Source organism: Arachis ipaensis, chromosome B05 (genome assembly GCF_000816755.2).
Source record: "Arachis ipaensis cultivar K30076 chromosome B05, Araip1.1, whole genome shotgun sequence".
In the NCBI taxonomy this organism is placed as follows: Eukaryota; Viridiplantae; Streptophyta; class Magnoliopsida; order Fabales; family Fabaceae; genus Arachis; species Arachis ipaensis.
The window spans coordinates 12,746,682-12,760,263 of NC_029789.2; the positions used below are offsets into that span (position 1 = coordinate 12,746,682).

At 35.5% G+C, this 13,582-nt stretch overlaps 2 protein-coding genes and 1 non-coding gene across 4 annotated transcripts; 1 reads left to right on the forward strand and 2 right to left on the reverse strand.

Moving 5' to 3' along the window:
• LOC107642957 (F-actin-methionine sulfoxide oxidase MICAL3) lies at positions 1,623–3,291 on the reverse strand. 2 transcript variants are annotated; one of them, XM_016346478.2, is made up of 3 exons: positions 3,062–3,291; positions 2,461–2,897; positions 1,623–2,376 (listed from the first exon to the last, which is right to left on the reverse strand). In XM_016346478.2, exons 1-3 carry the CDS (start codon positions 3,141–3,143, stop codon positions 1,813–1,815), a joined length of 1,083 nt encoding a protein of 360 aa, XP_016201964.1. In that variant the 5' UTR covers positions 3,144–3,291; the 3' UTR covers positions 1,623–1,812. The 2 variants fall into 2 exon arrangements, with proteins under 2 accessions (XP_016201964.1, XP_016201963.1); XM_016346477.2 differs by having other exon boundaries at positions 3,050–3,282.
• LOC107642958 (E3 ubiquitin-protein ligase At1g12760) lies at positions 4,148–8,189 on the reverse strand. Its single transcript, XM_016346479.2, has 5 exons — positions 7,285–8,189; positions 6,182–6,301; positions 5,902–6,034; positions 4,780–4,944; positions 4,148–4,685 (listed from the first exon to the last, which is right to left on the reverse strand). The coding sequence occupies exons 1-5, from the start codon at positions 7,854–7,856 to the stop codon at positions 4,512–4,514; spliced, it is 1,164 nt and encodes a 387-aa protein (XP_016201965.1). The 5' UTR covers positions 7,857–8,189; the 3' UTR covers positions 4,148–4,511.
• TRNAV-AAC lies at positions 9,565–9,638 on the forward strand. Its single transcript has one exon. It is a non-coding gene; the product is annotated as a tRNA-Val (tRNA).

The following is a 13,582-nucleotide window of genomic DNA, read 5'->3' on the forward strand; positions in this document are numbered from 1 at the left end:
TCTAAAATCAAATAAATGGTGTAAATTTAATGTATAAAATAGACTTTTAGAATATTATTCTTTTTTTAATTAAAATCGAGTCGATTTTTATTACAAAAAACGAAGTCCCGTGCTCATTTCCCGGTCCAAAGTTCAGAAACACCATTTCATCGTTAACTCTCAAATTCACACCATTTTTATCATTAATCCGCGTCCATTTCCCCCAAATTTTCTATTTCATGACTAACCTCCAAAGTCACACCATTTTCAATCGTCGTTATCCGCTGCCGTTGTCGCTCTGCCATGGTTGCGCCGCCGTCGCTCCTCTTGCTCGCGCCGTCGTTACACTCTGTTGCTATTGTGCCGCTTCGCTCCCCACGTTCGCGCCATTGTCGCTCCTCTTGCTCGCACCGCTGTCGCTCTGCTACTGTCATGCCGCCGTCGCTCCTTCTCTTTGTTGCCGCCATCGCTCCGCCTACTTTGATCCTTCTTCGCGTTCTCTCTCAATCGAGCTCACAAGAACCAAGTATCTTTTTCTATTACTGTTACTAAACCTTTTTCAAAGCCAAATTCAACTATCATGCATTACTATTTCTTAGTATAAGGAATAAAATTCATAGTTTCATAATTTATTGTAATGAATCAGGAAGTTTTGTCCTGGTTAATCTTCTTGTTGAGACTTTAAATTGAAATGATTAGTTGATATGTTTCACTTGTCAAATTCCAGTGGCTTTGGTGTTTTAAATTGTAGAGCCGTAAATTAGGTAGGTGATGATATTTTTCTCTTTTGACTCTTTAACTGAGGAGTAGTGAGCATACATAGATACACATATTTTTGAAATTTAAGGAGTAGAAAGGTTTAGCTTTGTTCTTCACTTTATGTTGGATATGCGGTGAACGATGATATTGTATTTTTTTTAGTTCATTGGATAGAAATTAGCTCTGATTTGTTCTGCTGAATTTTAGTGCAGAACTAATGCAAAATCAATAAAGTGAGATATAGATAATCCTTATATAAATGCCTTTTGTGTTTTGACGTTACTGTACACACCTAATAATGAACTTGAAGATACTAATAGTGAGTAGTTAAAGATTTAATCCAACAGAATTTCTCATTCACTTTGTCATAATGTGCACACGTTAGAACACTTGATTTTGTGTAGGTTTAGGAAGCTCTTTTAAAAATTATTCTAGTAGGTAGGTAAGCCTTTTAAATGTGTGTTGGATAAACAATTTGTATTTCTTTATGTTAAGTAATTATAGCTTCTCATCTTTTTAACTTGTATTCTTTTGGTAATTAATTGTGGATAACATTGGCAACTAGACCTACAAATACAATTGGTAGCAAACTTAGCAACATGAAAATAAAAATCCATATAAGATCAAGTATCACATGCACAAAGCAAGTAGTGCATCTAAACAAATTGCACACTGACACATTATAATTTGTGTCACAGTATAAAATATATGTTAAAATATAAATATATTAGTAGTTAATTTTAGTGTATAAATAATATTTTTGTAAGCAAAAATATTTTCACATTTTTTATACTACGCATTTGGTATTTTAAATTTTAAGCTGCGTTTTGATTATAAGACAATTTTAAGTGTAACATTATAAAGAATAATTCCATAGAAAATGATTTAGTAAAAATATTAAAATAAAGGAAACTATTTTATTGTGGTATTTGACCACACCAATTGTGGTCGCTAACTGGTTTCAATTGACAAAGCAAGTCAGATGTACTCCAATCCAGCCAAAGGAACAAAAAACACAAGGTATTAAAAAGCTTAAAATGGTGTCAAAAGAGACAACCGGCAGAAATTCTCATCCTATTTCCCTTCCTCTTCCTCCGAAAAGCGTAGATGCTTTCCTTTTGGGGTTGGCAATCCTTTCAAATGCATCACGTTTGGCGAAGACGACGACGAAGAAGAAGAAGAACTGTTTCCTCCTTCCTCTTCTTCTTTGATGAGCTCGTCATCACTGTTGTATACAAATCTTATGTGCTTCCCTGCATATGTGCTACCTTCATTCATGCTTATCTTGTTCAAGCCTTCACACAGTTCATCAACATCATATCCTCCTTCTTCTTCCACATCCTCATAGTAATCTTCCTCCTCCTCTTCTTCGGCTACTTCCTCCTCCTCATCTTCTTCATCACGGGTGCTTGCATTCACCTGTATCGACCAAACTGAAGCATCGTCGTCCTCTGAAATGGTCTTCTGTGTGTTGCAGCTACTATCCACACTTCCTTGCATCACTTCACTCAGCTCAGAGCAGCATTCTTCGGATATCTCAGATTTTTCAGAGAAATCAAGAAGTAATGACCTTGTTATCAAACTCTTTTCAGATTCGGAGTTCTCTTCATTCTTCCCCTCAAATATATGATTCACCACCTGCCACAACAAACAACAACAAAAGTTATTCAATTTATATTCAGCTTAACTGAATCCTGTCAAACCATAAAATTGAAAACGAACCTGAGAAATCAACTGCTCTTGGACAATGGGAGAAGGTGTGACAGAAACCAAACCAGTGTCAAAAGAACCCGAAAGATTCGGGATTTGTGGGGTGTTTGCAGGGGTTGGAGCAAGAAGACCCATTGGAGAAGTCACTAGTTGAAGAAAAGGACGGCTTTCAAGTGAGAGTTTGGAAAGCACAGCTTCTTCTTCAACCTTCTGCAACAGCGTCTTCACCTGACCCCTTAGCAGCGCCTCGCCGGAACCCGGCGTCTTCTTCACCCTGCTGCTGCTTCCCCTCTGCTTCCCACCCAAGGGGGTCTCCAGACTTCCCCCATTCGCCAACCCCACGATCGGAGAATCGTTTGTTATGTCGATCAGCGCTGATCGATCTTGCTGCTTTTGTGTACTTCTTTGCCTTGACTTTGACATGCTCTTTTCAGAATCCTCCATTTTTCCTGATGCAATGAGCAAAAAAGAATTAAAATTGATGTTATCCCATTTGGAAGTAACGAAATGGGTTGATTTAAGTGGAAGAAAATTTTGATCTTTCTTTGTTTATTATTTAGCATTGTTGGAGGAAAAGAAGAGAGGAAAGAAATAGAAATACTGAAATAGTCACTTGAAAGAGGAATGCTGTTGCCGTTGGAAGAAGCCAAGGTCTGTGATCTTGTGACTCTTCTTGCGGATGATGGTGTCTCCATTGGAATTGACTCGAGAAGAAAAACAAAGTTCGAAACTTAGGGGATTACCGCAAAAAGAGAGCGGAAAGAGAGTGTGAGAGAGAAAATTAAGAAGCGACGGTACAGAGAAGAAAGAAAGAAATCATACGCGATTAGGGTTAAAGTGAGAGACTTATAAAAGGAGATTAGATAGCATGAATATGAATATGACCGTTGGGGCCTGCGCTTTCTTTTTTACCTTTCCATGCTAGAAACTGCAACTAGCCGTTGGTATCTCTCTTTCTGATTTTTGAATGCTGGGTACTCTTTTTGGGCTGAGAGGCCCACCATTGCTTTTTTAGAATTGTTATTATGGGATGGATTCTCTCCATTGATTTTTATTAAAAAATTTAATTATGATATATTGTTAATGGATATGATTAGACAACTCTATAAAATGTTTTATGTTATCCATACAACAAAATTAAACTCAAATTTTTTTCTCACATGATTAAAATTTAATATTTTTGTGTGGCTAAATAACTGTATTTGGGATTTTAACAAAATTATTGTTGCAAATGTAACCATCGTACGTGTGATCCGCGATTTTTTAAACATACAACATTCTAATATAGTTACATCCACATGAAAATTGCACCATATATAAGATTATTGTGGCAATTTATTCGTATTTTGTGGTCACTACGAATTGTAAAGTAATTTTTTCTTACAATCAACTGAATCTAATCTAAACTAAGTAGAATCAGAATCATTTATGACATTGTTTAGACAGCGCAGTCCAAAAGGCTTTGCCTTTCTACTGCCTGCTTGACTTATAAACTTTGCAATGATTTTTCACTTTACGCTACAAATATAAAGATCATTCAGATAGGCTGGGGATTGGAGGAATAACATCTTTAAAGTTTAAAGCAATCAAACGCCCCACCGAAGAGCCATTGGTTAATTATGTCTTATTACAACAACGTAACAAAAAAATATTTAACTCATCAAATACCTACTATGTCAAAAATCATATAACGTAATAATTCATCAAAACTATCCAAGGAATGTAAATTTTATAGACTATACTCCGTTCTGTTCATTTCACAATAATATTTTCAGTGTTAATGATGAAGTTGAAAACAACAAACCGAATTGCCATGATTGTAACCGGCACGAACCAAATAACACTGATATACACAACGAGTTATAAAGTTACAATACCTAAAAATAATCAAACCAGCTATCGCTACAAGATAACAAGCAAATAGCAGCCGCAAGTACCAACTGTTTAGGGCCTGTATCAAAATGTATATATCAACATGCACTGCCTAGTGTGCTGACTGTCAACCAAGGCAGCATACGGATTCCTCAACGAAACATGGCTGCTACAACCTTCGCAAACATCTTCTACACTTCCTCTTGACCGAGGTTGCTACTTTTCAAGATGTTATACTTGCAGAGTGGGCAAGTAGCATTGATATACAGCCATTTATCAACGCAGGAGCAGTGAAAATGATGACCACAAGGAAGTTGTCTTAGTTCAACCCCATCGTCATAGGACGAAAGGCAGATGCAACATTCCTACATCATGGGACAACATTCTTATATCAAAATTACTTGGAAAAGGGAGAAAAACTAAAGTCCACATGCATATAACAGAAATTCATAACAATACCGCATCCTCCTCAGCAAGAACATGTTCACCAGGTGAGTCAGATCGGCATTCGGTCATTACTCCTCCAACAGGTCCTTGTGTATTTCCAGCAAGTTTCTCATTGTTTTCAACTTTCCGAAATTTATACTTTGATAGCTGCTCAATATCCTCTTTTGATGCTCCTTCCTGCTTTTTTACCCACATGTGTGAGCATGGGCACACGCACACTCAAAGATGAAACCAAGGTACAGGGCAACTATAAATCACAGCAAATATCTCCAAACAAAATAGCCCTTGGCTACACAAAAGCATTATCATGTATAATCAAAATAAATATGAACTAAAATAAACTTCATTTATTCAGGCTAGCAACCAACTTACAAGTACCAAGATTGCATATAGATGTCAATAATAAGTGACACATTTATAATCTCCAAAAAAGTCATAGGAAATAAGTTTGAAGATATACTTCATGTGCAGAAACACCTCATGATAAATAACGAAGACATAAGGTTAAAGAAACTCCAATTCACATTAACTGGTTATCTCCAGATAGATCCTGTAGCTCTCCAAATTATAAGTATCTAATGTTATAATTTGACTCATTTTCAGCCCTCAGAATTTTAGGGATAGACATCCATAGTAAGAACAGTCACTTGAGGTTTTGCAAATAAATTGGTAATTGGTAACAAGCACAAAAGGAGAGCCTATGGAGCAAACCATTATTTTTGCACTTGCATCATATTGCTACATTATATTGTAACAATGAGTTCCATCAGTGGGTTAATACAATAAGTATGTACATCTGATTTAACTTTAACAACTTTAATAATGAAACAAATAAATTCATACTTCTCTAATCAGTCAAAATCAGCACACATATAACTCCTGGTTAACACAACCATAACATTAATATAGTTTCGTAGCATTCATTCTTGTGTTTCACAAAATACAAAGATTCTAGTATTATGGGTTTTTTTTTAGCTATAATTATGTATTGAAATAGTTCAATGTTAAAATGCAATTTCAAAGCCCAATTTTATAGGGAATATGAATATAGTACTTCCATTGGCACTTGAGACACTAAATCCATCCAGCTATAACACATAAAAGAACATTTGATGACTGATTTCAGATGCATACCTGGTCTGCAACTGCATAAAGAAGGGCAATGATGCATGGAAGACAACAGCAAACAGCGATACCAATAATACATGCCAGTGCAACACAGAATACAACAAAGAAGACATCAAAACCAAGGAAGATTATACATAGCCTGAAAAGCAAGCAGATTCTGTCAACAGTGTTCAATCAAAATAGGTAAACAAGGGTATACTTGCTAAAAGGTGGGTAAATTGTAAATAGAACATTTGATAGTGGATATATAAACATGCTGAACAACGGAAGCTGAGGGAGCACAAACCAGTAAAGAAGAGGAGATTCTTCGACTAAAGATTGACTACCAGCTGATACCCAGTAGAACCCAATAATCCACCAAATAAAAGAAAACATCGTATTTGCTGATTCCAAATGCTTTGCAACACTGATAAGAAAAAATAACAAACATTAAAAATGCATCACACAAGAAAAATAACAGTGACACGTACATGGTAAGTTGGTAACACAATAGATGGTACTCATGTCATATAAATTAAACTATCACTGGTCTAGTCCTTACACACTTAACTTTTGGTTAGAACCTTGTGACCTAATACCATGGATTTCAAGCCCAAAAAATCCACTGTACTCAACGGGGTAAGGTGCCATATCTATCTTCTCCAGACCCCGCCACCATGTAGGAGCCTCGAGCAGTTGGCTTCCTTTTTATTCTCATAACACTCTCTATCATCTCTTTACCATCAAACTTACATTACCAAATCATTTGAGTAACTCAAAGTAACATGAGAGGGATGTTAGAGATATTCCAATTTAAGAGGCTTTCAGTGAGCATGCAATATTTTTCAAATTAACTTGAATCTCTAGTTCTCTACTATCCTAAAGAGTAAATTACAGCAGCCACATCGGCTCTTTGAGATGTTTATTGAATCTTAGGTAGGGTTGTCTGCTAACAAAGCTAGTCTTTGCTTAACGTCAGCTAAAGCTCATGTGTTCAAATTAATGCAAAAATGTCCCATAGCATATATCCCTGAATCAGCTCTGATTCAATTCTGCCAAAAGCTGGCCATATCAAATACAAGAACTGGTTGAAATAGTAACCAACTTTGCTTTGTGAGGCATAGATTCAAATCTAAGACAAGCACCTCTTATGCTCAGAACTACGATTAATCTTAACCAGCAAAATACATGGTAGACTGAACTCAATAAAAAGAACAAGAATAGGTAAGCAGAATCACTTCACTCAAACCTACAACTCCTAATTATATCAAAACAACATAAAATTCATAGCAAGCATCGGAACAGATTAACAACATGTAACTATCATGTAGATCCAAAATTCTGAAGACATAAACCATAAATGCTTCAATATTCAATACCAAAAGTAACTAAGAAGGTGAAGAAATTCACCTAGTGCTGTCTTCATCCAACTGGCCCAATGTGACATAGTGCGAAGAACCCTCCCTCGAAGGTGAACTCAAATTCCCACTGCTTCCAACCCTTTCTTCTCCACCACCGTTCAGAGACTGCGACCGCTGGATCCTCCTCCTTCTCCTGTACTCAACGCAAACGCAAACCATGTGAAGGACGCACTGCATAGCGTAACCTATAATCCACAGCCTCAGAGGCATTTCCGGAGATTCTTTCCTGCTCAGAAACAACACCGTCGCCGCCACCACGACGAACGCGAAGTTCCAAACCATGTCGAGGATCACCACCGGCTTCGAATACGCCCAATCGCTCTGCCTCTCCTCCAATTGCTCCGCCGCCGTCTCTCGCACCACCATCGACGGCTCTCTCATCATCCTCCTCCCGCTCGCCTGCCGGAGGAACCTCGCCGCCTGTCGGAGGCTCTGCCGCCGTACGAATCGGCGGCCTGAATTGAATTCGTCGGTGGCAGCGCCAGTCCCGGTATTGCCGAGAAACGGCGTGGAATCGACGATGTCCTCGGAGGAACGCGTCGGGGAGCGTGTGTTGGACATCTGTGAAGATCGGGGAACGTGACTCGGCGAGTTGGATAATTTGACTCAGTGATTTTACAGATAGTGTTGTAGTATTAATTTGGGTGGCATAAGAACATAGATTAGAGAGCGAGGGGAGTGAAAAGGATTAAGGAATGAGTAAAATACTAATAAAGTGGTGGTAGTAGTACTCGCAAAAGAGAAAACAGAGAAGAGAACAGAAGGGAAGAGAAACAACAAAGCAAATGATTACGCAGTATAGAGTTGAATTCAATAATGATTAGTCTCTATCTCTCTCTCTCTCTCTCTCTCTCAATATAGGGGGGCCTTTGGGCTTTGGGAATTCAGGAGGGAGCGGATCCCACTAATCTCAACCCTTCATTTACATCAACGGTGATAATTATATATATATATATAAGTAATATAACATCGATCTTTCAACACGCAAACCATTTTCTTCTCTTCTCCGATAAATCGCACCTCTCTTCAAACCATGGATCTTGATGATATCGTGAAATTGATATTTTATTCACGTTTTTTTAGACAATAAATCGCATCACGTCCCCATTGTTAATGGAGTACTATTTGGAGGTTTAAATAAAAATGACTATTTGTTATTTGTTGCAATTTGTTGGTTTTCGTTTGACAATATATTGAAATCACTTCATGGACTGGACTCTTTTAATTGTCGTAGCTTCTGGATTTCTTAATTTTTCTTTGTTTTAGGAAGCTCTTCAATACTAGCTTCTACCTTCGTATAATCACTTTCGTTTACATGTGGTGGTGGTGGTGAGTCGCCTATCGAAAAAGTGATGCAATTTATTAGGACCCTAAACTCTATACGTTAAACCCTAAACATCGATGAAGAGAGTGGTGCGATTTCTCGAAGAAGAATGAGAAAGGCTAGCAAGAAAACTGAAGAAACCTTTTGGATACTGGGGAGGCTCCGTTAGTCCGTTAGCAATACGTATTACGATACGAACGGGAACGGAAAACGTGACGGCGACATGTCCTCCATCCTTCGTATTGACCGCGTTTGTTTACAGGAACATAACATTAAAACAGAGACGTAAAAACATAAAATATTATATTTAAAAATATTAAACACAAAAATACTAATAAATAATATAATTTATTTTTTATTGTTATTAAAATTATATTTTTTATTATTATATTTTTTAAAATTTTTTAAATTTAAAAAATAAAAATAAATTAAATTTTTATAATTTATTTTATTTTATCATTAAACAAAATACAAAAATATTAAATTTTATATTTCTATCTTTTATATTTTGTGTTTAGTATTTTATCTTTTTCAGTTATCAGAAACAAATGCCTAGCCTTTTGAGTTTTGATTGAAGCCTTTAAAGTAGGTTTGTACTTTGTGACATGAAAAGCAAAAAATGCGGTACGTTTTGTCTGGTTTATGTCCGGATTAACCAAAGAAGTTAATTATTCAGCAAATAAAATATAGCAATTTCCTACAAATTGTCTTGGTATACAAAAATTCAGTAAATATTAAGTTTGATATTTAAAATTGCAAACATAGATGTGTTTTAGTTTTATTCTTAAAATTTTAAAAGCTCTAACATCATCCATCAAAGATTAACATAATTTTTTTAAGAAATTTCAAGTATTAGAACGATATAGGCTTGTTACTTTAGAACTTTATGAAGGAGCACTACAATACGAAATAAAATTCTTCTGGAAAAGTAATTTCAACAAAAAAGGTGTCGTGGTGTAGTTGGTTATCACGTCAGTCTAACACACTGAAGGTCTCCGGTTCAAGTCCGGGCGACGCCAATTTCTATAGCATGTTTTGATAATTTGTTATTTTCTATTCAAGATTAATAAAAAAGTATTAACGCAAAGAGATAATTCCTTTCAATCAAATAATCAATTTAAAAGTATATTATTATAATTTGTTTACTTTTATGTTTTGATGTTTGTATATTTCATTTTGTTATATTGAATTTTCTCTAACTATGTTTGTATATTTCATTTTGTTATATTGAATTTTCTCTAACTCCAAATCAGATATATATTTCATTAAGAAATGATTCAAATATTGATTATATATATGTGAATACACTATGTAAGATTATAAGTAGATATACTCATACAATTATCATCACCGAATACGCATTCAGTGACATTCATTAGTATCAATTACACTATATAAAAAAATAAAATAAAATTATTATTATTAATTACACAATAATATTGTACCATAATTTTTTGTATTTTTTAGACAAAAATAATAATAAATTTATTCATTAGATTCTTATATATGTATTTATAATATAAAAAGAGTTTTTGCATAAAAAATATAACAAGTATAATAATAATAATAATAATAATAATAATAATAATAATTAGTGTGATAACTAGGAATTAAGTATAATCAAAGTTATTCTTCTACTTTTCACTTGAATCTCAACTTGATCACCAAATTATCAATTAACTCAAAAAACTAACTGAATTTCTACTTCATAATTAGATTTATTTAAGGGTAAAGTAATAATTTGGTCCGTTATGTTTGAGTGTAATCCTGTTTTGGTCTTTAAGGTTTAAAATGTCCTATTTGAATTCAAAAAAGTTTCATTTAACTTCAATGTAGTCCCACCGTAAGGTCAAAGTTAAATGATTAACGGAATGTCTTACATGACAGCAGTACAAGAACAAGATCGATAATCTGGAGAACAAGTACAAGCTCCAGAGGCACAAAATCAACCGTGGATGCATCAATACATTTATTTATCATTCTTTTTAGTTCTATAGAAAATATTTCATTTAAATTGTAAGAAGACTGATAAATAAATGTATTGATGCATCAACGGTAGATTTTGTGCCTCTGGAGCTTGTATTTGTTTTCCAGATTATCGACATTATTTTTGTACTACTATTATGTAGGACATTCCATTAATTATCTAACTTTGACCCCACGGTGGGACTACATTGAAACTAAATGAAATTTTTTTAGATTCAAATAGGACACTTTAAACCTTAAGGACCAAAACAAGATTACGTCCAAATGTAGGAGACAAATTTAGTACTTTACCCTTTATTTAACATACACATCCATGTGGCATATACATATTATTCTGGGAGTTACCTGAAACTGTAATTTGGGCCTGAACGTGAGGTCCAGACTCCTCCTGAGGTAGAATCTGACTTATGCTAATGTCGAGGTACCGCCGTCGAGTTTCTCGCGAGAAAGTAGGGGGTCGTACCTGCAAGAGACTCTGATGCTTAATTTAGCAAGGATTTTAAGTAGATTGGGACATGAATATATCTGAGGAGTATCAAGTGTATTTATAGTAAAGTAGATAACCGTCCCCTTTATCTTGGGATTTTGTTGAGATCTTCCTTTTAGATGAGGTACAGATAGTAAGAAATATTTAGGGGAGTTAGTTACTTGTTTAAATAAACAGGGTTGGGCTACCCATGTCGTGCCCGATCTCTTATAAAGTCGGGTAGATAGAATAGGCTACCTATTTTAGGCGGGCCTTTATCCTTATTGGACATGCCTTTCTGTTTTTGGTTCAGGGTATGAACAGTGCCTCTACTTGAGTCCGAGCTTTTATAAGGTCGGATTCGAGCATTTGTGGCTTCAGTTTCCTTCGTCGGGTATGCCGCCTTCAAGAAGTCGGAAACTCAATGTGTTTCAAAAAATTTTGAAATGTTGCGCTGCTTAATGATGTGGCGTATGTTACGCGGTAGTTTTATTGGGATCCATGCGTGACATTAAAGAGGGGTGCGAAATCTCTCGTTTGCCCCTTGTGTCTTATAAATGCTTCACTTTTTTTCCTCTTCTTTCTTATTCCATTTCTGAAACGTTCGCATTCTCACCTCCTTTCACTTTCTTTGTTCTTTGCCCCATCACCCAAGATCTTTCCATCTTGAACCCTTTTAGAGGGTTTCGTTCGCGCTTTTTGAAAGGATCATTCACGTTTTCGCTGCCTAATCGTGCCCTTCTGTCTTTGCATTTCTTTAAGGTTGGTACTCTTTTTAACCTTTTCATGCTTTCTGTTTCATTTCCATGTTTTGGGTAGTATCTGTGTTTTACTTCGAGTGGTAGTTTGAAATGTTATTGATGATAAAGAATTTACGTTTTCTTTGAAACTGTGACTGTGAACTTTGATGTAGCTGTGGTTAGGGGTGTCTGCGGATCGGATATGGCCAAAAATTCGATCCGATCCGCATTAAAATTATCGGATCGGATCGGATATCGGATATATCCGCAAAACACAAAAATATTTTTAAAAGCTTATTTTTATTAAAAAAAATATCAATAAAATTCATTTTTTCTATTCTTTTAAATATGTTTACTCTTAAAATAATATTAAACATACTTTTCTTAAATAATAAATTAAAATAATATAACATATATGATAATTATTAATTGAAATAAAACATAAAAAGAATATTTACTTTTTTATTTCTTTAATTTTGCAGATACGCGGATATGCGGATCGGATATGCGGATATCAACACAAAATCCGCAATCCGATCCGATTAGTGTACGGATCCGATCCGATCCGATCCAAAAGCCTTGCGGATTGGATCCATATCCGCAATTTTTGGATCGGATTCGGATATGCGGATCGAATCCGATCCATGGACACCCCTAGCTGTGGTTATCCCCAAATGGTGTCACTTTTATGTATTTAGAAGTGATATCATTTCTGTATTTGGAAGTATATTGTGATATTTTGTGTGAGAAATTTTCGAATTTGTACATTTTCAAACTGTTGATAATAACCCGATTTTCTTAGATTAGTGTCCGAGTTCTCTTGTGACGATTTTTGCTTGTTGTATTTGTAGGTATAGCTTTTATGTTTCAATCTATAATTCACAACATGTCAACTAAATTTTCATCCGACATGACCTGGATAGATATAACTGTCCTTACTCCCGTCCTTGTAACTGATAGAAAGTATGCTGAATAATTTCGTAGACATTATAGGCTGTGTGTAAATCGGGAGGATGAGAGGAATTATGAAATAATTGTTGCTGATCCCGAGGAAAGGGTATCTTTTTTCCGACTTGATAGGTCATAACGCCACTTCTTATATGCCTATGATTGCTTCTTTACTAAACTAGATGTTCGTCTCCCTTTTTCCAATTTCAAGATTGATGTCCTCTGAACTTGCAATGTCGCTCCTACCCATCTGCACCTTACTTCCTAGGATTTTCTGAAAATATACCAGTTTTTATGTCGGGAGCTTGATGTCCGACCTTCTTTGAAGGTCTCCTTTTATCTCTTTGTTCTTACTAAGCTTTTTAGTTCTAATTCCAAAAAACAAGGCTGGGTCTCCTTTTGGGCTGTCCAGGGGAGAAAGGTTTTTGCTATCTTTGACGAGTCTTTTTGTGATTTTAACAATTATTTTTTCAAAATCTGGGCTATTGAGAATGTCTGTCCTTTCTTTTTTTACGAGAACGATGAACCCCATTTTTTTTATACTGAAAAGAGAAAGTGATGATATTTAAATACAATTTAGATGATTTAGACGAGTTCGAAGAGAGCGTAATTGGCCTGTTCCATGAGTGTTAGGGTCGTGCTCCTTATTTGGATACCAAAAAATTTTTAGGGAACCCCAACCAACTCTAATCCAAGCTAGAAAGCCTTCTTTATATTTTCTTTTGAGGTGCCGTTTAATCATACATTTGATGCCTGACTTTGTTTTTGATTTCTTGATGTTGTGCAGAAAAGATGGCTCCTAAGTCAGTCGCAATGAAAAATC

Excerpts from the sequence above, each read along its gene's own strand:
- LOC107642958 (XM_016346479.2), bottom strand. The coding sequence starts at position 7,856 with ATGTCCAACACACGCTCCCCGACGCGTTCCTCCGAGGACATCGTCGAT. Across the intron at positions 6,035-6,181 it reads GAATCTCCTCTTCTTTACTG|GCTATGTATAATCTTCCTTG; the intron begins GTTTGTGCTCCC and ends CTTGCTTTTCAG. Across the intron at positions 4,686-4,779 it reads TTCTTGCTGAGGAGGATGCG|GAATGTTGCATCTGCCTTTC; the intron begins GTATTGTTATGA and ends CCCATGATGTAG.
- LOC107642957 (XM_016346477.2), bottom strand. The coding sequence starts at position 3,143 with ATGGAGACACCATCATCCGCAAGAAGAGTCACAAGATCACAGACCTTG. Across the intron at positions 2,898-3,049 it reads TCTTTCAAGTGACTATTTCA|GAAAAATGGAGGATTCTGAA; the intron begins GTATTTCTATTT and ends TCATTGCATCAG. Across the intron at positions 2,377-2,460 it reads AAGAGCAGTTGATTTCTCAG|GTGGTGAATCATATATTTGA; the intron begins GTTCGTTTTCAA and ends TTGTTGTGGCAG.